The 23,176-nt window shown below is 44.7% G+C and overlaps 1 protein-coding gene across 1 annotated transcript in view; it reads left to right on the plus strand.

Moving 5' to 3' along the window:
• MED8 (mediator complex subunit 8) overlaps nucleotides 1–18,142 on the plus strand; it is a 34,432-nt gene extending 16,290 nt beyond the window's left edge. Inside the window, exons 2-7 of the mRNA XM_087719831.1 lie at nucleotides 7,347–7,465; nucleotides 8,494–8,638; nucleotides 15,563–15,703; nucleotides 16,659–16,740; nucleotides 16,902–17,150; nucleotides 17,700–18,142. Of these exons, the coding sequence (XP_087575957.1) occupies nucleotides 7,347–7,465; nucleotides 8,494–8,638; nucleotides 15,563–15,703; nucleotides 16,659–16,740; nucleotides 16,902–17,150; nucleotides 17,700–17,764 (801 nt within the window). The 3' untranslated portion in view covers nucleotides 17,765–18,142. The remainder of the gene's footprint in view (nucleotides 1–7,346; nucleotides 7,466–8,493; nucleotides 8,639–15,562; nucleotides 15,704–16,658; nucleotides 16,741–16,901; nucleotides 17,151–17,699) is intronic.
• The last annotated feature ends 5,034 nt before the right edge of the window (nucleotides 18,143–23,176 follow it).

Here is a 23,176-nt window from a genome sequence, read left to right on the forward strand (position 1 = left end):
ATTGTGTACAGTTTGCTTAGTTACAGCTTAATATTTTCTCTACATAAACCTATTGTAGTTTATGTATCATGATTTCTGGGAATTAACATAAACCAAATGCTCCTGGCTACTTGAATCATGTATGATATATGTACTGATATACTGAATCAAATCTCTGTGTTTCCCTTTCCTACACATGGACCAAACCATATGTCAGTTGCTATTCCAACCATCTTATTTATTGTACCTTGCACTCCTGACCTGGAACAGAAAATGTATATCAGATGTTTTGTACTGTATCCTGAATATCATTAGTATATGGTTGTTTATAGTATTGGCTAAATTAAAGAAAGAACATTAAAGTATGTCAAATTCTGATGTGTGTAGTTAAGATAAACAGTTGAATAAACCTCAGGCATAGTAATTTGGAAAATCTCAAAAGATGCTGAAAGTAGATAAATCGCTAGCTGATTTTTATTTTTTCCTTTAACTCTCTGGGTTTTAACAGAAATGTTGCCAATTCTTTTTTAACTAAACAAATTTATTTTTAATGTATGATATAACAATAACAAAACTTAAGAACAATTGTAATTATAGAAAGTATTGGTGCAGATCTAATCAATCAATCTCACATATTATCAAATATAGAAAAATACAAAGTAAAGATTGCACAGTTGCAAATGGAGGTGAAAATGTTCTAACATCAATACACCTCAAGTGTGAGAGCTTACATTTAGAATTAAAAAAAGAAACAAAATTAAATGTAATTTCAACATTGCTACACATAGCTTACAGACTGCTGGTCTTTATAAAACTAAAGTTCCTTAATAATTACTGCCTGTGGATAATTGCTAAGACAGCTACTCAGCCTGTAGTGTCTGCAAAAACTCATAACTTAACTTTTGACGAAGCTGGATTTTATTGCTGAGTATTTTGTTGCTTCATGTTTCCGAATTCCTGCTGTTTTTGCAATTGAATGTAATTGTGATAATTTGACCGTGAATAACAGTTGAAGTATCGAGAGGTACCTTACCAATTTGGGAGGGGGGGTCTGTGTTTTGTGTTTATATATCTCTTTCAGTCAGTGTTCACTCTTGGCAAATAGCTGGAGTAGTCCCTTAGTGTTTTCCCATGCGATGCTTGGTTAAATTCTGTCCTTCTGCTCAATGGACTGGATTGAAATTCTTGACCACGCCTCCTGGTCTCCTGGTATCACCAGGTTTTCAATTCAGTCCATTGCCCATTAGGACGTTTTTTTAGTCTCTCCAGAGACTTTTCTTCATTTTATTACCTGTATCTTTTACAAGCATTTGGTTCCATTTTATTCCTTATTTGTTCCTTGCCTAGACCTTTTTTCCTTCTAGCAGCATTAAGTTCCTTTACCTCTCTGCATCGCAACAGAGAGGCTTGGCCCTCCAGGTGTCCTAGGGTAATCCGGGCACTGGGAGCTACTAGCCAGCTGGCTCTCTATTGCTGGGGTTTGTCCGTCAGGCAATCCGTGCAGCGAGATGCCAAAGTCTTCAGTGGAGGTGAGCTTCCAGAGCGGAGTGACAGCCGGCTTTTCCATCCACAGCAGAGGCAACGTGATGCTTCCCTGAGCGCCGCCATCTTGCACCGCCCCCTTATGACGACTATTTTCGAGCGGCAAAGTTTCCTGCCATTTGCGCAATTGCCGCATTTTCTCAGTGGCGGTTGGAGAGAGACAGGACGGCGATCAGAGCGCTCTCTTGAAGCAGCGAGGATTTGGGGCTATTTCGGATGTTTCTCTGGCCAAGGTCACCCTCCACGTCAAGCCTTTCAATCTCTGGTGCACTCCTTCACAATCCTCTTCCCCCGGCAGTGTTATATTGTGTTCCATTGGCGCATGCTTGCCCTGCTTCCCAGTGAATTGCCAATAGTCACTCTACTTGCCAGATCTCTACCTGACGACTGCAGAAGCCGACTATCACCATGGCGGATGAGATCTCCGTGGACCCCCTTCCGACAGGCCAGTCTTCCAATCTGAAGGGGCCCTATCTCAGGAAGGCGGGCAGGGCTGCTAGGGAAGCCATTGGGGAGACCAAGACCAGCAAGCCTTATTCCAAGAAGCCATCTAAGGTGCAGGAAAAGGATGCTTCCAGGCGCCAGAAGGCCCTGGAAAAAGAATTCGCAAAGGCCCAAAGGCAGATAGTGGCACAAGTCCATCAGCCAGGAAGCCCTATTGGTCAGGATCCAGTTGGGAGGCCCTCTCCTCCTGCTATCTCTGAGAGTAGGGTTTTTTTCAGACAGATTTCTCTCTCCGGGGGGTCCAGGTCCCCTTTCCCCTCCCTGGGGGGGGGTGCGGAGCTATTTGAGTGCGACCTACTTTCTGATAGGGAGGGTTCTCCTCCTCCTGTTATTTTGGCCAGGGATCCCACTCTCAGGCCTACTGTGGCAGGGACCCACCCAGTAGAAGACCTGGGCCCAGGCCTCTCAGCAGAAATGAGAGAGGTGACTGCTACAGCAATCTCTAAGGTGATAGCTGAGGGCCTCCAAAGGCACGAGGCACAACCACAGGTTCCACAGCCAGCTTCTCCCATTGCTCAGTCCGCTGCAGCACTTCAGGCCCCTCTAGCTCTGCAGCCCCCTCAGGGCCCTGGCCTGCCCCCACAGGCCTTCATCTCCGCCCCCATCGGTGGCCAGTGCTGAATCAGTTTGGGACGATAAGGATGTGGGGGGTCATGACTTATCGGATGATGAGAACCCCATTCCAGATAAATCAGCCTTTGCGGGATTGTTTCAACCATCCCTGTTCAAAACCATCCTGTTCAAGGCCAAAATGTCCACCCACATGGAGGTGGTAGTGCCTCCGGATCAGGCAGCCACGGATCCCATGGATCACAGTAAAGGCCTGTTAAATGAGAAGGTCCCTGCTCAGGAAATTGTCCCTTCTCCCACACTCTTTAAAGATGTAGTCCAATGCCAGGGGGTCCAACCTGGGACCCTGACCATCCCTGGCGGTAATGACAAATGCCTTTACTCAGTGGATCCTACCATGGAAGATCTTCTTAAGCTCCCTTCCGTTGATCCTCCAGTTCAAGCTCTCACTTCCTCTTCAGTGCTCCCACCGGACCTTCTAGAGGGACTTAAGGCGGAGGACAAAAGAGCTGAAGGGGCTTTTCACAAAACCCATCAAGGCACAGTTTGGCCCATTACAGCGGCCACCTCTGTCTCATTCTTCAATAGGGCCATGATTGCCTCGCTTTGCCAGTTATTCACTAGGCTCCCGGCAGGGGACGCTAGACTGCAGCATGACATAAACAAAATTGCAGCCACGTGGAATATTCTGCAGATGCCACCCTTAATGCGTTGAAGTTTGCTTTGCACGCCATGGCCTCTAATGTCACCTCTTGTAGCCTTTTATGGCTACGCCACTGGAACACAGATATGTGTTCAAAGTGGAAGATTGCTTCCGCTCCCTTTAAAGGAAGCAAGTTATTTGGGGAGGCCCTTGACTCAGTTTTAGTTGAGAACAAAGATAAGTGGAAGATGATGCCCACGGTTTCCAGGAAACCGGACCACAGGTCATCCTCCTTCTCCTGCAGGCAGGCTTCTCGCCCAGCTGATCCTCTGAACAACAACTCCTCCTTTCAGCATTCCTATGCTCAAGGGACAGATCGCAATCAGGTTCGACAGCCATTTTGGGACAGGGCCCGTCAGCAGCCCTACTCCCAGTGTCTCTTTCGGGGCGGGTTTGGAAACAAGCCCTTCTGTTGGAACAAGTGACCACCATCCCAATCCTCTCATAGGGGCAAAGCTCCAACTCTTTGCCACCCAGTGGGTGGAGATTACCTCAGACACGTGGGTGCTCCAAACAACTCGGATAGGCCTCACTCTGGAATTCCTCTCCCCCCCTGTCCACGCCACTTCATTCATTGCCCGAATCCCAGATGCCCCACCAAGAGGGGTCTCATGGAAGCCGAGATCCATCACCTTAAATAGATCAGGGCCATAGAAACAGTTCCCCCAGGGCAAGAACGCAGGGGATTCTATTCCATTCTTTTTCTAGTGCCCAAAAGCTTGGGGGTGGGGTGGGGTGGAGAGCGATACTAGATTTAAAGGAACTGAACCATTATGTAGCCTACAAAAAGTTCAAAATGCAGTCCCTCCAATCCATCTTGGGCTGCATTTGTCAAGGGGAGTTCCTAACATCAATGGACTTGAAGGGGGCATACATCCATGTCCCTATCATGCACTACCTTAGATTCTTCTACGCTGGGACCCACTTTCAGTACAGGGCTTTTCCATTCGACCTGTCGTCAGCCCCAAGGATGTTTACGAAGATCCTGTCTGTGGTCGCTGCCCACGTAAGGTCATGACCGATCTGCCTACAGTGTTACCTAGACGACATCTTGATTCTGTCGTCATTGCCGGTGCAAACAACACGAGATCTACACATCACCATTCAGACGTTGTGGAATCACGGTTTTACCATCAACCTCGAAAAGAGCCACCTGACTCCAGTCACCAAGATTCGACACCTGGGGACTGTGATGGACACTTCATCTTGCCAAGTCTTCCTGTCACCGGACTGCGTCGAAAGTCTCTGAGAACTGGTCCAAAAGGTTCGCCTCTCCCCCAGCACTCGCATTGTCATCCTGTCACAATTGCTGGGGAAGATGATCTCGTGTCTCGTGTCTCTCGATTTTCCTTGGGAGAGACTCCATACGAGAGATCTGCAATGGTTTCTCCTGCCAATGCAGAGAGCGAAGACCAGCAATTCACCGGTCAAGGTACGTCTACCCACCAAAGTCATTCGTTCTTTCCGGTGGTGGCTTTCACCAGCCCTCCTGAAAGGGACTTACTTCAAGGAACCACCCAGATTGACCGTCACAACCGATGCCATCCTCTTCGGCTGGGGAACTCACTTGCACTCCCTAGTGGCTCAAGGACAGTGGTCAGCTCGCGATCTCTTACACAACATCAATTAGTTGGAGCTGAGGGTGGTCAGAGTAGCGCTTTGCAAGTTCCAGCACTGCAACCAAAACCACCATGTCCTTGTCCTCACCGACAATATGGAAACAAAGGCGCACATAAATTGCCAAAGGGGTACCAGGTCCCAGTCCCTCATGACGGAGGCAAAGGTGATTGGTCGATGGGCAGAACGTCACCTACAATCCATCTGGGTGGATTACATCTCTGGAGTGAACAATGTCCAGGCAGACTGGCTGAGCTGCACCAGACTAGATAACTTTGAGTGGTGCTTCCATCCGCGCCTCTTTCACCAATTATGTCAGAGGTTCAGTCATCCCCTCGTCAACTTATTCGCCACTCCGGAGAATGCTCCGCTCCCCTGATTTTTCACCAGATTCCAATGTCCCTGGATGGAAGGGGTCAACGCCCAATAAATTTCTTGAGGTTCTTGTGGTGGCTCCATACTGGCCCCGACAGACTTGGTTTGCCAATCTGACGTGCCTGTCCATTGCACATCCCTGGAGGATTCCTCAGGAGTCGGTCTCTCTCAGCCAGGGAGTGGTTATGCATCCGGAGCCCCAGTGGCTCAACCTGTATGGCACTTGAGAGGGACCTCCTGAGGAGAGCCAACTATTCTAACAAGGTGATCAACACCATCCAAGCCTCCAGACGAGCCTCCACCTTGCGGATCTATGATGCCACCTGGACCACCTTTGCTAGCTGGTGCACGACATGCCATCTTCAACCAACAGCCGCTTCCCCCCACCTCAAATCCTAGATTTTCTACAGGAGGGCCTTGATAGGGGTCTAGTGGCTAACACCTTACAACGCCAAGTAGCAGCCTTGTCCACTGTGCTCTCCTATGGCAACCATCAGCCACTCAGCAGGCACCCAGAAGTACAATGCTTCCTATGTGGCGCCTCCAACCTGAGTCCCCAGGTTGTCCATCGTTATCCTTCCTGGGATCTTGCCACTGTGCTCAGGGTGCTTACTGGCCCTCCCTTACATCATGCGTCCTTACGACACCTGTCTCTTAAAACTGCCTTCCTTGTTGCCATTACTTCAGCCCGCAGGATTTGTGTACCATTTTTCCCATGCCCAAATCACCCAAGGGAGTGTCGTTGGCACTCTCCCAATGTTCGAAGGGCAGTCAAGAGGTACATCAGACACACAGTTCCCTTTCGCCGGTTGGAGGCCTTGTTTGTCGCTTTTCAACCGACCTCGTGGGTCGAAAGGTCACCTCGTCCACCATTGGGAGATGGATCAAGGCTTGCATCTCCCTAGCCTACGAATAGCAGGGCAGGTCCGTTCCTTCTTGAGTGACGGCACATTCCACATGCAGTGCGGCCATGACAGCGGCCTGGGCCACTCAGGCGTCGGTCGAGGAGATCTGCAAAGTGGCGACCTGGGTATCCCCATTGTTATTTGTCAGACGCTACAAACTGGACAAATTTGCATCCGCAGATGCAGCCTTCGGCAGGAGAGTGCTCCAGACCATTGTTTCTGAGAGCTTTAGGGTTGGGTTGTTACTCTTTGTTATTCCCATCCTTGGACATTTCTTTGCTTGGGTATGTCCCTTGCTTGGACTCTCCAAGCAGCGCACGGGAAAATGACCATTGGCATTTGAACACTGAAGGGTCCTTTTCCGTGCGCTGCGGGAGAGTCCAATACCGTCCGGAAGTTATCTTCTTTCCATCAGAGTTATTCTTTTCATCTGTGGACATTGTTTAGAAGGATGGAACATAGACATTAACTTGACATTGACTTACCTTTCGGGATCATGCCTTCATTGAAAAACTGAAGATATCGGGAGACCAAGAGCGTGGTATAGAATTTCAATCCAGTCCATTGGGCAGAAGGACAGAATTTAACCCTTGCTTGGAATCTCCCAGAGCGCACAGAAAATGACCCTTCAGGTAAGCCAATGGTCATTCTGCTCAAGATTTTGGAAACAGTTTGCTTTTGCCTATTTTCCAGAGCTAAGAAAGAGTGACTGGCTCGATGTCCTATGTTATAATACATGAGGATGACCTTGAAGGACAAGGGGATGCTGCCTTGGAAACAATTTGGCAAAAAAATAGGGGAGGTGGGATTCCAAGTGGTTGAATTGAGGAGGAAGAGGAAGAAATTTAGAAAAGACTGTCCTAGTTGATCATGCAGTGAAATGTGGCAATGGGAAATTTGTACTCAGATTTGCAAGATTCTATTAATGCACAATGGACATGGACAATATAAGACGAAATCAAGAGAGCAATTGACAGCAGAGGGATTTAGTTTTTAATGGTTTTGTATGATCATTTAAAAGAAGGATTTAAGGTAGATAATAGGACAGCAGAAGACAGAACTGTAAGTTGAACTTGCATTGTAAATTGATGGACACTTTGCCGTTCTGTTGGAAAGTTAATATATTCAATCATATTGTATGTCCTTTCCAGAGAGAGGAAAAGCAGCTTGAGCTGTCCCTGGAAACTCTTATCAGTCAAGTGGCTGACCTGAAGAACTCCTTGGTCAATTTCATTTACAAGCTGGAGAATGAATATGACCGTCTCACTTGGTAAGGTTTCATAGCCAGCTGGTACTGATGGGAGGGGACAGTATTTTATGTAACATTTCACCTAATTTAGGATACCTGCCAACATACATTGAATTCTATATGCTGCAATTCAAAACTTAATCGTTCCTAGTTCCCAGTTTATTTGGAGAATAAAGCAAACTTTCTGGTTTCAGGATGTAACCACCTGTTATGTTTTTAGGAAACCCTTTACTTCCTTCCTTTTTCATCTTTATGTGAGTTTCATGAAAGTGGCAATTATTCTGGAATAAATATACAAAGGTTCAGGCTGTAAAACAAATGAAACTAATGTTTTGCTTGATCCATAATTATTATTGTGATCAATAATAACAATTAACAATTGTTAATACTTAATTATTATTAACAATTATTCTTTGTTTTGGAACATTTTTAAAATATAAAAATATAAAATCAGTATACTTGCTCAGAATTCACTGGGCTTTGAACAAGCAGCATTTTTAATTTTTTGATCTAACAAGATGATCAAAGTTAGATTTGTTTGGCGCTACCCAGTATTTACATTAAGATCTGTCTTTCTATTAAGATCTTTTTGAAAATGCCCTGGTTGGAAAAGGCTCATTTATCTGACACACAGCAAAAGGCATTCTCGTGTATTGCAACAAAAAAAGCATAAAATGAACTTCCCCAGAATCAGTGTTTGGTACAAGGAGCTCTTTAAAAAATAGTTAAGACATATTTCTTCACCAAAATTGTCATTGTCAATGCTTTCATTGGTTTTAATTTGCCTTTGAATTTCTACGTTTTATGTTTTGAATTTAATTGTAAGCTGCCTTGAATGTGTAGAAACCAGAATATATATTGTATAACTAAATATTCCTTATAGGAAAATCTGTACATGACATCTCTTAGAATTAGAGTGGTTATGCTCAATGAGTTCTATTTCTTTGATACAGCATTATGATCTAAAGAGTAATTTAATTCCTCAAACATATCCACAAATGTCCTTTTGATATAATTCTCGTATTTCTTTTTCCATTTTTCTGCCTTAGGCCTTCCGTGCTAGATAGTTTTGCTCTGCTCTCGGGGCAGCTTAATACTCTGAACAAAGTGCTGAAGCATGAGAAAACTCCACTGTTGCGCAATCAGGTTATTATCCCATTAGTGTTATCGCCAGATCGGGATGAAGAGATAATGGTAAGAATTTGACTCAGTTTGTACCTTTTCTTGACCACTATAGTTATTTTTTAGTTTTAGGAGAAAATAAGATACAGGTAGTCATCAACTTGCAACCACAGTTGAGTCCAAAATTTCCCTTGCTAAGCAAAACAGTTGTTAAATGAGTTTTGCCTTTTCATATCACAGCTCAATCACTGCAGTTGTTAAGTTAGTAATGTGGTGATTGAGTCTGGCTTTCCCATTGACTTTGCTTGTAAGAAAGTTGCAGAAAGTGATCACGTAATCCCAGATACTGCAACTGTCACATAAACACATTCCGGTTGCTAATTTTTAACTTCAAACAGTCACAAAACAAATGGCTATAAGTCAACTATGTGTACTGAACAATGAATCTTTTATCAGTGAGGAAAAAGTTGAGTGAATAATGTAAAGCTTGCAAAAGTTCACAAAGACAAATATATAGAAGGAATAAGAAACCAAGAGAATTGTTCTTTTCCAGAGTGGGAGGAGGGAATGGTCACATGTGGGTTTTATCACAGCCTGATTGGTCCAAGACTCAGAGAAAATCTATAAATACTGGTGCCTGTCCACTGCTAACCCAGATTCTCTCTCAGTCTGGTCCAAGTTCTGTTAGAGCAGTTTGGTGTAGGTAGGATTCCTTGTTTTTTTTTTGGTGAGTTTTTCTTCAATCTGGTTTCTATTTGGCTAATTGGACACCTTTAAATTCTTTTACAAACTCCAAATTGTCCTGCTGCGGCCCCAAGGGACAGATCTCTGCCTCGGGCGGCTGGGGGAGGGCCCTGTGGGGCAGTTCTCTCCCCCCCGCAGGCCAGGAGCCTCAGCCCGATCCCCGGGAGTGCGGGGGTGCCAGCTCCTTATCGGCTGCTTAGAAGCAGCCTCGCTTGCAGCAGCGGAGGCAGGAACGTCTTCGGAGTCTCGTGGAGCGCGCGGCCCGCCCGCTTCACAGCTGATCGCTCCGGGCAACTGCCAAGCTGCGGGCTCGTGTTAAATTGCCGTGGGGACAGAGCGGGGGTGAGGAGAGCGTGCGTGGGTGCCGTGTGGCTCTCCCCGACTCAAATTAGTGCGGTGCTGGCTCCAGGAGCTCGGCTGAGCAACGGGAATTTGGGAGCGGCATTTCTCCTGTGCGCGGTTCCGGCGGCCATTTTTGGTGGCTGCCACGTGCGAGAGGCCTTTCTTTCTTCAACGCAATCAGTGCAGGCCTAGCGCGAGGCCTTGAGCCCAGATCCCCCACAGGCTTTCGGGCCCTGGTTTCCGGTGGGACCTTAGAGGCCTGGTTCCTGCTCCCTTCATCGGACACGTGAGTGGGGAATGGACGAGGGAGCAGAGATTCCCCAGGGCCAGGTGACAGGCCCAACTGGGAGTGATGAGGCCTTGGATCAGGTGGTGGGGCGGGGGGCTCCCCCCCAGGGATCCCTACCCACTAGGCGCCCTTCTAGATCCTCCACTAGGGAGGAGGCCAGGCGTCATAGGGCACTGGAGAAGACTTTTGTCAGGGCCGGTTCATCTCCAATGTTATCTAGACGATGTCTTGGTTCAGGCGGGATCCCTTTTTCAGGCCGTCTCAGATCTTCGGCTCACCATTCGGAGCCTTCAGGACCTGGGGTTCTCGGTGAACTTCGACAAGAGTCATCTTACTCCCTCCACTCGCATCCTGCATCTGGGGACAGTCATAGATTCCAGGTTGGGGGTGGTGCGTCTGTCGCAGGAGCGGCAGGTAAGCCTCCATCGCCTGGCGGAGAGCATTCACGCAAGGCGGTCCACTTCCATCCTCTCTCTGTCACAGTTGTTGGGCAAGATGGTCTCTTGCATCGGGATAGTTCCGTGGGCCAGGCTTCATCTCCGGCCCCTTCAGTGGGAACTCATCCCCTTTCAGAGGGGACGCCTGAGCAATTCTCTTCGGACTCTCCGCCTCCCGGCGGGAGTCCACACCTCCCTGGCGTGGTGGCTTTCCCCGGCCATTCAGCAGGGGTGTTGCTTCTGGGAGCCGGACAGGGTGACCGTCACCACGGTCTGTTCGGGTGGGGGGCTCTGGTGGGCTCCCGGATGGCGCAGGGCAGATGGACAGCCACAGACCTCCGCCACAACATCAATTGGCTGGAGCTGAAGGCTGCGCGACTGGCTCTGCATCACTTCCGCTCCTCGGTGGAGGGGCGTCACGTTCTCCTCCTGACAGACAATGTGGCCACCAAGGCACACATCAATCGTCAGGGCGGGACCCACTCGAGGGCACTCTGGCTGGAGGCTCTGCGGTTGGGGTCCCGGGCGGAGAAACACCTCAGTCCCTGGTGTCGGAGCACATCTCAGGACTCTCCAATGTCCAGGCGGACTGGCTCAGTCGAGCGACTCTGGACAACGGCGAGTGGCAACTCCACCCGTCGCTGTTCCGGAAGATTTGTCGACGGTTCGGGTCCCCTCAGGTGGACCTGTTTGCCTCTCCTGAGAATTCCCAGCTCCCGCAGTTCTTCACCCGTTTCCAGTCCAGCTCGGCGGAGGGCATGGATGCCCTCAGGAGCCAGTGGCCCCCGGGCCTTCTCTATGCCTTCCCCCCCATTCCTCTCATCCCGGGGACCGTCAGGAAGGTACTGGCGGAAGGGGCCTTGGTCATTCTGGTGGCCCCGTTTTGGCCCAGGAGGCCCTGGTTCGCGGACCTGGTACAGCTGTCGGTGGTTCCCCCGTGGAGGATTCCGCAGGGGGAAGTGGTCTTGCGGCAGGGGGCTCTGATTCACCCGGAGCCTCAGTGGCTCCAGCTGACCGCGTGGCTCTTGAACGGCGGCTTCTGAGGGGGCTCATCTGTCTTCCGGGGTCATTCACACCATCGAGGCGTCCCGGCGTCCCTCAAGACCCGCATTTATAACTCCACCTGGGCGGCCTTCGTCCGATGGTGCTCTCCTAGGGGCATTCCTCCCGATAGGGCCACCATTCCCAACGTCTTGGATTTCCTTCAGAAAGGTCTTGAGGACGGGCTCTCGCAGAACACCTTGCATCGCCAGGTGGCGGCTCTGTCTTCGGTCTTGGGGGGGCGGGGTCTTCTTCCCTTTCCCAGTTACCCCCGGTCAAGCTTTTCCTTAAAGGGGCGGCGAATCTTAGGCCTTCCCCCATTCACAGATTTCCCATGTGGGATCTTCCCCTGGTCCTCAGGGCATTGACGGGAGCTCCGTTTGAGCTCCTCCGTTCTGTGCACTTGCGCTTCTTGTCGCTGAAGGTGGTTTTCCTGGTGGCTATCACTTCCGCCCAGCGTATCTCGGAGCTGGGCGCCCTGTCCTCCAAGGACGACCTTTGTCATTTTCACCAGGACAGGGTGGTCCTTCGTCTTGACCCGGCCTTCGTCCCGAAAGTGAATACTCCTTTTCACAGGGCCCAGGAGATCGTCCTGCCTGACTTCTGCCCGGGCCCGTCCAATGACAGGGAACGTCTCTGGCATCGGTTGGATGTCCGCTGCGCTCTGCAAATCTACCTCTGGCGGACCAGGGACGTCCACAAGTCAGAGGCCCTGTTCGTCTCCTTCCAGCCTGGGTTGCTTGGTTCGAGGGTGTCTTCGGCTACCATTGGCCGTTGGCTGCGTCAAGCCATTTCAGAGGCCTATGTGGCCTCGGGGCGACCGGCTCCGTCGGGTATCACGGCTTACTCTACCAGGAGTGTCGCAACCACGGCGGCGTGGGCCACGAGGGCCCCGTTTGAGGACATCTGCCATGCGGCCACCTGGGCTTCTCCGACTTCTTTCATCCGGCACTATCGTCTGGATGCCTTTGCATCTGCGGACGCGTCCTTCGGTCGTAGGGTTCTGCAGGGGGTGGCGGCTGAGGCTCCCCTTGGGCCCTAGTGTTCTCGTTTCCTTCCCTGGGACCTTAGCTTGGGTATGTCCCACATGTCACCATTCCCTCCTCCCACTCTGGAAAAAGGACGTTGGTCTTACCTGAACGTCTATTTTCTGAGGGGAGGAGGGAATGGTCATGACCCGCCCTGAGTTCTGTCATTTGGGGCCAAGGGGAGGGCCCGGGCATTCTCGGGGTTTGTTGTGTTGTTGCTTTTTTTTGTCGTTTCAGTTGTACCGTTCATGTTTGAGAATCTGGGTTAGCAGTGGACAGGCACCAGTATTTATAGATTTCCTCTCAGTCTTGGACCAATCAGGCTGTGATAAAACCCACATGTGACCATTCCCTCCTCCCCTCAGAAAATAGACGTTCAGGTAAGACCAACGTCCTTTCTTTCTACAGGCTAAACGTATTTGATTAATAGAAATAGGTGTTATGGATACTCCTCTGTATGACAATAGAATAAAAAGACATAAATATGTTGTTATTGAATAGTAATAGTATTAAAACTTTATTTTTGATCAGTAACCAGCTAAGGAGCTAAATACAATGCATAAAAGCAGGCTTAAATCCCATAAAATTAATATATAAACTGTCAATTAAAATTTACAAGAATTAAGCAAAAGACAACAATATATAATAAAGCAAAAGTGAATAAATAACAATAAAATTTAGATAAAAGAATAAAAGGACCTTTGTAACATCATTCCAGGATTAGGACATCTCAAGACTTATTTTAGCAATAGCTACCAATACGTATTTGGCAATTCTGTAAGAGGATATTTGACCACCTTTCCCTTCCTGAAAATTTGATTTCTACTAGGAGGTTGTATGGGTATGCCAGCACATAGATGGAAAATGAAGAAATTAATGTCCCAGGTTCATTATGGCGAGAAGAACAATTTCTTTCATTAAAGAGGATTATGAACCATCCATCCAATTTTGCTAAAGATAGAACAAGAAGGATTTGCAGTATGCTGAGCAAACCAGATTGAATAGATAGTTGGCAGATCTAAATGCAAGTTTAAATTTTGGAACCCACCCTTGTAGATTGCCTATAGCACTTAATTCTGTCTGACAAGAAACATCATAATAATAGTAGACTTTAGACAATAGTTAAAGAAATGCTTTGCAAAGCTAAAAAATAAGCTCTTACAGCCAAAAAGAAAGCATTAAAATTACAGGATTGGATTTTAAACTGGGAGCAATTATCACATGCTATATAGCTCAAGCTTCAGTTGCACAACAAAATTGTATATAGGGAATTGTTATCTTAAAAGACAGGCCAGTATATGTTTAAAGGTGAAGTCAAGCTATTTTGTCATTATATAGAACCATATAATAGGGAAAATTTTTAATGTGTTCTTGTGTGTGCAAATTGCTTTTAAATGTATTGCTTTACCTTTTAAATATCAAATATTTATTATGCTCAAAGACCATTACAATTAAAACTTCTCAAAGAGTATCTGGTTAAAAGTTTTAGAATAAAATAATGACAAACAAATCAAATCTACGTTGAAATCATAATTTGGCAGTTGCATGTAAACAAGAGCATGGCCAAGCTATAATGTACTATTATACACATTCATTATATTATATTACAGTATAGTATAGTATTATTATTGTATTATATTATATTATATTACATTACATTATATTATAACATTACATTACATTTCCCTCCTCACTTCCTTGGGTGCCTATTTTTGCCGTGCGCCCTCCCCCCCAACTCCATGTGGACTCAGGCAAATTTATTTCTTTGCAACTGGAGACTGAAATAATGGCAACCCACTGGATAGCAGGGCAGGGGGAAAAACCCCACCAGCCAAGTCCCTGGAAACTGCAACCAGGAAAAGCAAGAAATAAGCCAGGCCCAATGGACACCATATTTGTTAAACAAGGATGGAGTACCTGCTTTTGAAGCTGGGCTATGCACAGGTGACAGAATTGTAAAAATGAATGGGGAAAGTGTCATAGGAAAGACATAGTCTCAAGTAATTGCTTTAATTCAGAAAAGTATTAGGGTGCCTGCAACAAAGAAAAGAAAATTGACTTATTTTCCAAAGCACCAGAAGGCAAAACAAGAAACAATTGATGGAAATTAATCAAGGGAGAAACAACCTGGAATTAAGGAGAAATTTCCTAAGAGTGACAACAATTAACCAGTGGAACAGCTTGCCTTCAAAAGTTGTTGTTGGTGTGCTTTGCTAGACATTTTTAAGAAAAGACTGGACAGCTACTTGTCTGAAATGGTATAGGGTCTCCTACTTGAGCAGGGGGTTGGACTAGAAGACCTCCAAGGTCCCTTCCAGCTCTTTTCTGATTGATTTTTAATCTTTAAATTGTGAAATGTACATATTAGATACTTATCAACTTAGTATCTAAAAATTATCCACTTTAGTATCTAATAACTATAGTGCCACTTCCCTCGCATGTGCATTTTGGTGAATTTTTTTTTTCTTTGCAACTGGAGACTGAAATAATGGCAACCCGGTGGACAGCAGGGCCACGCCAAGGAAAAAAAGCCCCACCACCAGGAAACTGCAACCAGGAAAACCAAGAAATAAGCCAAGCCCAATGGACACCATATTTGTTAAACAAGTTAAGGATGGAGTACCTGCTTTTGTTTGGGCTATGCACAGGTGACAGAATTGTAAAAGTGAATGGGGAAAGTGTCATGGGAAAGACATATTCTCAAGTAATTGCTTTAATTCAGAACAGTATTTGAGGGGCTGCGACAAAGAGGGACATTTCCAAAAGGAACATGGAGATGATCAGAGAATGCTCATTCATTCCCTATATTTCAGTCAATATTATTTTCAGGGTGAATCAAAACTCATCACAATGTACATTGATGTATATGGCAGTTTGATGTGGCAGGTTTCAAGCTGTTTCTTCATAACGGCTGACTTGCAAATGGTGAAGACGCTAACTCATTGACATTTATTTTAATTGCTTCATTTTATTATAATAAAAAAGAGAAAGATTACAAAATTGCAGAGGTAGATGTTCTGAAGCTACATTTCCAATAACCTGAGGTCTATGAGTTTAGCTTTGTATTGTCTGATTTTGTTGCAAGATATGCATCCTAATAGACTGAATATTGCAGCGGCAGACAGAAGGACGAGTACCAGTGTTCAGCCATGAAGTTGTACCTGATCATCTGCGAACTAAGCCTGATCCTGAGGTAGAGGAGCAAGAGAAGCAGCTAAGCACAGATGCAGCTCGTATTGGCACTGATGTGGCACAGGTAGGACAATGATTGATTAACAGGATGAGGAAGAAAAAAAGAAACTTGGAGCCTGAGGGAGCACAAACATAACACTTGTCTTCAGCCCTATAAAACAGCAGGGTCTTTTTCTGGGATCGTTTGGTTACCCTCTGCAGTTGCCTCATGATCCAGGAGGTGGGGAAAAGTGTCAGCTTTAAAGAGATGCAGATCTATTTTATCCCTGTGCACCTCGAAGCACATTTTTGGGATAAAATCTAAATTATTATTACACGCTTAGAATCTAAAATCTTTTCTTGGTAAATGTGTATATGGATAAGCATGGTTTTGGACCACCACAATTTTGCTACCCTCACTAATTTTAATTCCCTCTCAGGAATTGCTGTTTGGTAGCATGCAAATGAATTGCAGCTCTATTACACATTAAACAAAATGTACTTAATGTGCCGTTGTTGCTGCTCTATTCTACATTGCCTTCCAGAACTCAAGATAATATATATGTACTCCCTCCACTTTTCCCATAACAGCTCTTTCATGTAGAATGGACTGAGATAGTCACTGGTCTCAAATCCTACTGCACCACATTTCCTTGCAACAAAGGTTGCTTGAAATCATCACAACCCACTGTCTTTGTTATAAGCAGTACACTTCTCTGTATGTCAATAATTCTGTTTTGTGGATGGATGGATGGATGGATGGATGGATATATATGTCTGTATATGCTAATTGCTCATTTACATAGGTCCAAATACACTCTAGGCGTAATTTTTCCCACTCCCAGGTCTAATTTGACACCAGTGATGTCTCAGATCCAAAATGATGCCTACCTCTGATTCTGTCAAGGCAGTGTGGAGTTTCAAACTGTCTCCAGCTTCCAGAGTATCTGGACATAGGCTTTAATGAGTTTTATCTGCATGAAGTCAGGCAACCCGAAGCACTTGTGAATTCTGACATTATATGATTTTTATGATTGCAGAAACAGATTCAAAGCCTAAACAAAATGTGTTCGAACTTGCTAGAGAAAATCAACAAAGAAGATCGAGAATCTGAAAGTGGAGGTATGGTTCTAGATAAGGAGGAGGACCAAATGAGCTTTAGTGGGGACAACACTATTGAGAGACAGAAATCCCAGAAGCAGAGATTAAAATATGATAAGAAGTAAAAACTACACCTTTATAGAAAATTTGGAGACCAGTATGAATGCTTTTATACTCTATAGGTTTGCGCCAGAACAAGCAAACATTCAACCCTGCTGATACCAATGCCCTAGTTGCAGCTGTAGCCTTTGGAAAAGGATTGTCCAACAGACGTCCACCAGGAGTGGGAAGTTCTGTTTCAACCAGTCAGCAAGCTGCCAATGCCATCATAGCTGGTGCTTCTACCATGCAGCAAGTACAAATGTCAGGCGCACCAAATCAGCCACAGCCTATGCTTGGAGGAGTGCAGATGCCACAAGGAGGGCAACCAGGTAAAAAGAATCACAGAGATAAATATATAGTGGTGCTACACTTCAATAGGAAGTGTTGCCCTACAAAAATTAAACATTTTGTATAAACGGACAGGCTTTAGAAAAGGACAACTATTTGGGACAAAGGATATGGCAGCATATGATTTATATTCACATTATCTAGGTGTCTGTGAGTCTGGAGATGAGATAGGATTGTTTTAAATATAGGAATGTCCATTTTACTGAGAATAAGTGGCTATTAATCAAAATCAGGGGAAGGCTATTCTCATGTCTAGCTGGATGGTATTTTCAAAATGCCTTTATTTACCATAGGAAAATAGGATAGTGGACAGCTTAAGTCTTTTTCCTTATTCATCAGGTTTCTTGTTTTAGTGCATAAAATGCCTGAGAAATTTGCCCAAAGTAAGGTTAGAGTTTGAGTGAGTAATTAAATATATCTCCTTCAAAAATACGTACAAGAAAGAGCTAGAGATAGTAATAAGCATATTGCCCTCTAAATTGGTCAGATTCTTATTACATTATTAAACCCAGCTTTTTTCATCTCTCCAGGTAAGATGCCCAGTGGCATAAAAACCAATATCAAATCTGCTTCAATGCATCCCTATCAAAGATGAGCGGGAAGTATTCTGGTCTATTGCTGGTCCTGGATTTCATTTCCAAGTCAACACTTCTTCAAACTGTTCTCAGCAATTAAACTTGGAGTCTTCTCTGAAGATCACTTGTATCATTTATTAATACAACTGCATTGATCCAGGATACAGAATATAGACATGTATTTTTCATTCCAAATGATAGAGGCAATTTTGAGACAAGAGACCGGTTTCTGATAGCTAAGCCAAGATGGTAAACAACCTTACTTTTTGTTTACTAATGTACTGCCTGATTCTTTGAGGTGATGTGCCTCTTTTGGAACTGCCTGTTGGTGACTGAGATTATATGAGACGTATGTGTTTTTTTTAAAAAAAATAATAAAGTTCAAGTGCTCCTTCTTATGTAGTTTTGCTTTTGTTTTTGTTTTTTACTTTTAAGTGATTCATGGGGGAAATTGTAGCTTTGTGTTAGCTGCACTTTTCATACAGTGCTTAAAACGTGTACCATTATATAGGCCAACATATAATCTACTTTGATTCCTCTTTGAGATTCTTCTGTTCAACTCCATTTTTCATTGACTGGCGTAGGGGTAACATTCTAGTTCTTGGTTTATTTTTATAGAAATTTTGTCAAATCAACTACTGGGCAGGCACAATGGATAAAACATGCTCAAATTTTATTAATATGACCATATGAAAATGTTTTAAGTGTGATAGATGGTAAATATTGCAATGGGTTTTTCAGGTGGATGATAATAGTCCTGACACATCTTCCTTGTGTCAGTGACAAAGGAAAGGCACTTTTTTTTTTTTTTTTTGCTGAGTTGATGAGTCAGAAACAACCTGATTACTCTGTGTTTATCCAAAGCCATCACTTACAATCTGTCAGTTGTCTCAGACACTGGATTCAGGTTCTGCTTAAGAATAGTAACTTACTATTAAGTGACAACATGAGTATCTACTGTTACTAGCAGTAGAAAGGATATTAAGTGATACTTAAACATGTTTAAATATTTTCAAGGTTGAAAGACAGTTAATGTGCTCTTCTTAGCAATGGTTGAGCTCAAACTTGATCTTCAAGCTCAAGCTTCTAACTATTCCCATGCAGGGATGCTGGTGGCCCATAACTTGTTCTATTTGATGTTGGTAATGGTGGTAGAGATATCCTGTTGGATCTTCTGGGCCAGCAGCAGGAGCAGCAACCGCTGTGATTTTTAATTTGTCAGGAGCCTCGTGTTCAACCTCTTGCAACTAGGAAATAACCCTTCCTCAGCCTCAACTATTACAACAACAGTGGAAAATTGCCACAATTGCAGTGTTCTACAGAAATTAAAAGAAATACATTTACATCCACGGGAATTCAGTCTGCATTTATGTGATAATGAATTTCAGGTTTCAACAAATTGGGACAGCTGTTAATCTTACGAAATTTCAATATAACGTAATTCCTGTTTGTAATTCCTGGAGGCTTAGAATGGTTGACTCTGATTAGTATATAGATGAGAAAATACTTAGAAAAAACTGTATACTACGGTAAATGAGAAGTAAACAGAGAGAGAGAGAGGCCTGAAAGAATGCAGCAATAAATCACCTCTATACATCCCTATATGGGTACATCTCTCTAATCACCAGAAAACAAGCTTGACAACCTTAACATTTTTATAATAATTCAGTAATGTATTTCTAAAATATGTTAACAATTAGACTGCTATGATTGGGTGTTAACAATTCCTTTAGATGAACTAATTGTTGTCAAATATAATTTTTCAAAGGTTCTCTTGGAACTTCCTGTGTTTAAAAACTGATTTGAAATGAATAGCTGTATTATATTCTCATGAGGATCCCTTACTATAAAATGTTTATTGCAATGAAACAAGCCTTTTACAATAATACAATAGCAGAGTTGGAAGGTACCTTGGAGGTCTTCTATTCCAACCCACTGCCTTCCAAGGAAACCCTATACCGTTTCAGACAAATGGTTATCCAACATCTTCTTAAAGACTTTCAGTATTGGGGCATTCACAACTTCTGGAGGCAGGCTGTTCCACTGAGTAATTGTTCTAACTGTCAGGAAATTTCTCCTCCGTTCTAAATTGCTTCTCTCCTTGATTAGTTTCCACCCATTGCTTCTTGTTCTACCCTCAAGTGTCTTGGAGAATAGTTTGACTTCCTCTTCTTTGTGGCAACCCCTGAGATATTGGAACATTGCTATCATGTCTCCCCTAGTCCTTCTTTTTATTAAGCTAGACATACCCAGTTCCTGCAATCGTTCTTCATATGTTTTAGTCTCCAGTCCCCTAATCATATTTGTTGCTCTATTCTGCACTCTTTCCAGAGTCTCCACATCTTTTCTACATCGTGGTGAACAAAACTGAATGCAGTATTCCAAGTGTGGCCTTACCAAGGCATTATAAAGTGGTATTAACACTTCACGTGATCTTGATTCTATCCCTCTGTTTATGTAGCCTAGAACTGTGTTGGCTTTTTTGGCAGCTGCTGAACACTGACAAATACCATTCCAAACTAAAGTTATATTGTATTTCTATTAGAAATTGAATAAAATGCTGAGTTTTAAATTAAACTTTTTGTAGTTTTTAAATAGTATTTTGAGTTTCAAGAGATACATTATACAAAAAAGATCAGAATATTTAACATTACATCTGAATGTAATCACCTCACTTCATACTCTAGAGATAACCATTGCCTCACTTCATATCATTGTCTCACTTCATAACCACTTCAGTTTCTGAAGTAGCAAAGTCACAGGCTTGATCTCCTTGCCCCCACAGGCTACTGGAAAAAGGAAGAGAATCACCTCTAAACTATATTATCCACATCCAACCACCTGAGCCATCCAGCATCATACTGTGATCAATTGTATCAAAAGCTGCTAAGAGTTCAAGGATGGCCATATAGGCTATTCCCTTCCCAAGCAGGGCTGGGATTCAAAAATGTTAGCAACCGATTCTCTGCCTGGTTGCTGGGTAGGCGTGGCTTACTCAGCCTACTGCACAGGCTCCAGAAGCTTTTTTTGAGCCTCCAGGAGGGCGAAAATGGCCTCCCCCGGACTCCAGAGGCCCGAAACAGATGCATTTCCGGACTTTTGGGAGGCCCATTTTCTACCCTCCCCAAGCTCTGGAGGCTTTCCTCAAGCCTCTGGGAGGCCGAAAACACCCTCCCCTGGGCTCCAGAAGCCAGAAATGGGTCCTCTGCCCTCCCAGAGCCTCCATGCGGGCCCTACACTTACCTAGCATCTAAAGTGGGCTGCATGGATACTCCCGGGAGGGGCGGTGTGGGCAGGGCCAGCCAGTCCTTGCATCTTCAGTGAACCAGATGTAAAATTAGCATCCGGTTCACCCAAACCTGTCCAAACCGGCTGAATCCCACCCCTAACCCAAGCCCATCAAACTTCATTGGGAAATGTAACCATTGATGTTGGTATTATGAGCCAGCTTGAATGCAGATTGAATGAGGTCCAGATAATCAATGTCCTTTAAGGGTCTCTGGAGCTGTAGGGTGACCATCATCATGGGATGAAATGTGAAGAAATATGTTTGCTTGTTTGTATTATATTTTGCTTAACTGCCTATTTCCCTTGGAAAATAACAACCGTTCCTCTCTGACCTCCTTAGTTAATTAGTTAGATATATCTTGTTAATAGTACTACTGTTAGGAATATAATTCTAATGGTTGGGTTGGTAATATATGAATCATATAGCAATGTTATACCTGTTTCTTTAAATCATACTGTAAAATGTGGTTGCTGTTTTCTGCAATCGGCCATAAGAGGGAGCCAGAACGACTGTTAGTTCTCTGTTTGATAGATGCTGGGCTGATCTGGAATCTGGCTATTAGAAAGTGCTGTGAGCTATTGTAAGTTTTGCAACTGTTAGCAAACTTTGAATACTGAACTGATTATATGATACTGGACTATGTTATTTGGATTATCCTTTAACTGAAAGACATTGATGACTTATCCGTGTATGACTTGGACTGTTTGATGGACTCTGATACCTCTATGTCCACAAAAGTAAAAGCCTATTTAAACTGCAGTGTCTCTGTATGCTGGTTTGTGTGTTCTCCAACACAACTCTAACAACGCTTCTCGCTCTCCCAACGGGGAGCTTACCTAACAGTACTAAAAAATATGTTATACAAGAGCTCAATTAAGAGTAATATTGATGCATTTAAAGCTCAATGTCTTTTATTTCACTTCAGCTGACAGAAAACTTCTGTTAGGAGCAATGAAATGAAATGGAATCATGCAGTAAGTAGTCACTGATATGCTGAAATTGGGTTTTGATGGCAAAAGAATACCTCCATCTGAAATTCATCAGCAAATGTACATTGTTTTGATGATTATAGTAACATGATTATTGTGTTGCTGTGCCAAAAATGTAAAAAATAGAAAGGTAAACTTAGAAAGAGCTGGTCTGTGTGATGAAAACAAAATGGGTGTTGTTTGATCGGGTAATGGAAAGGCACACAAGGCTAAAAGGCAACAACAGGTCTTTATTAAAGTACAACAAGTAAGAAAAATCCAGTGAAGGTTGAGTCTGACAGCAGCCCTTTTATAGGGAGCTGTCAGACCCTTCGACCAATGAGATTAAACCTCTGTTCCCATCGGAACAGAGGACCTTGGTGGAAACCACTGTAGTTGAAGCAAGTATCTAACACCCCTCCCTTATTGGATGGAATAATCCTGCTCATTACATAGTCACGCAGGTAGGCGGGCTCTTGGGTAGCTCTGCCAGACCTGCGCAGTTCAGTCGGAGGGTGTTCTTTGGACAGGTCAGACAGACCTGTTTGCTCCGCAGCTCTGCTTGGTGGAAACTCCTGGAACCTTTCACAGGCCGCGGCTGGAGCTTCTAGAGCCAGTTCACTCGGAGCTCACTGCAGGCCTGCAACATAACCAGATAAGTTTCCCGGTACACTTGGGCTTGAGCTTCCTGTGGAAGGAGTGAGTGTTTGCTCCATTTGGGTAGGGCTTTGGCTAACTCATGCAGGAGTTACCTCTGGTTGTCTAAGGGTGGAGTTGGAGAGGCGGCCACGGAGTTGGTCAATGTGCCTTTTCCAATTCCGACCATCCTTGAGCTCTACGAGATAAAAGCGAGACCCAGGGTTGCCTATCACTGTGGCAGGAATCCACAGTGTTCCCCCGGCATAGTTGTGGGCGTATACCGAGTTCCCTATGCTAAAATTCTGAATCTTGTTTGTGGAGACGGGGTGATGTGGCAGAAAAGTTTGGGTGTAACCTGTCTAAATGGGACCTTAGCCGGCAACCCATGAGAAGCTCGGAGGGGCTTCTCCCTGTAGTGGCACTTGGCATGATATGTTGAATTAAGAGATAATGGCCAACCCGTGTTTGCCATTTCCTGGCACAGTGTGCAGGTAGCCACCCATTCTTCGATCTTCCTGTCCATGTTAGGCCACCAC

The sequence above is a fragment of the Thamnophis sirtalis genome, unplaced genomic scaffold, assembly GCF_051295495.1.
Source record: "Thamnophis sirtalis isolate CommonGarterSnake01/CBP01778 unplaced genomic scaffold, rThaSir2_p1.2 scaffold_7, whole genome shotgun sequence".
Taxonomy (NCBI): domain Eukaryota; kingdom Metazoa; phylum Chordata; class Lepidosauria; order Squamata; family Natricidae; genus Thamnophis; species Thamnophis sirtalis.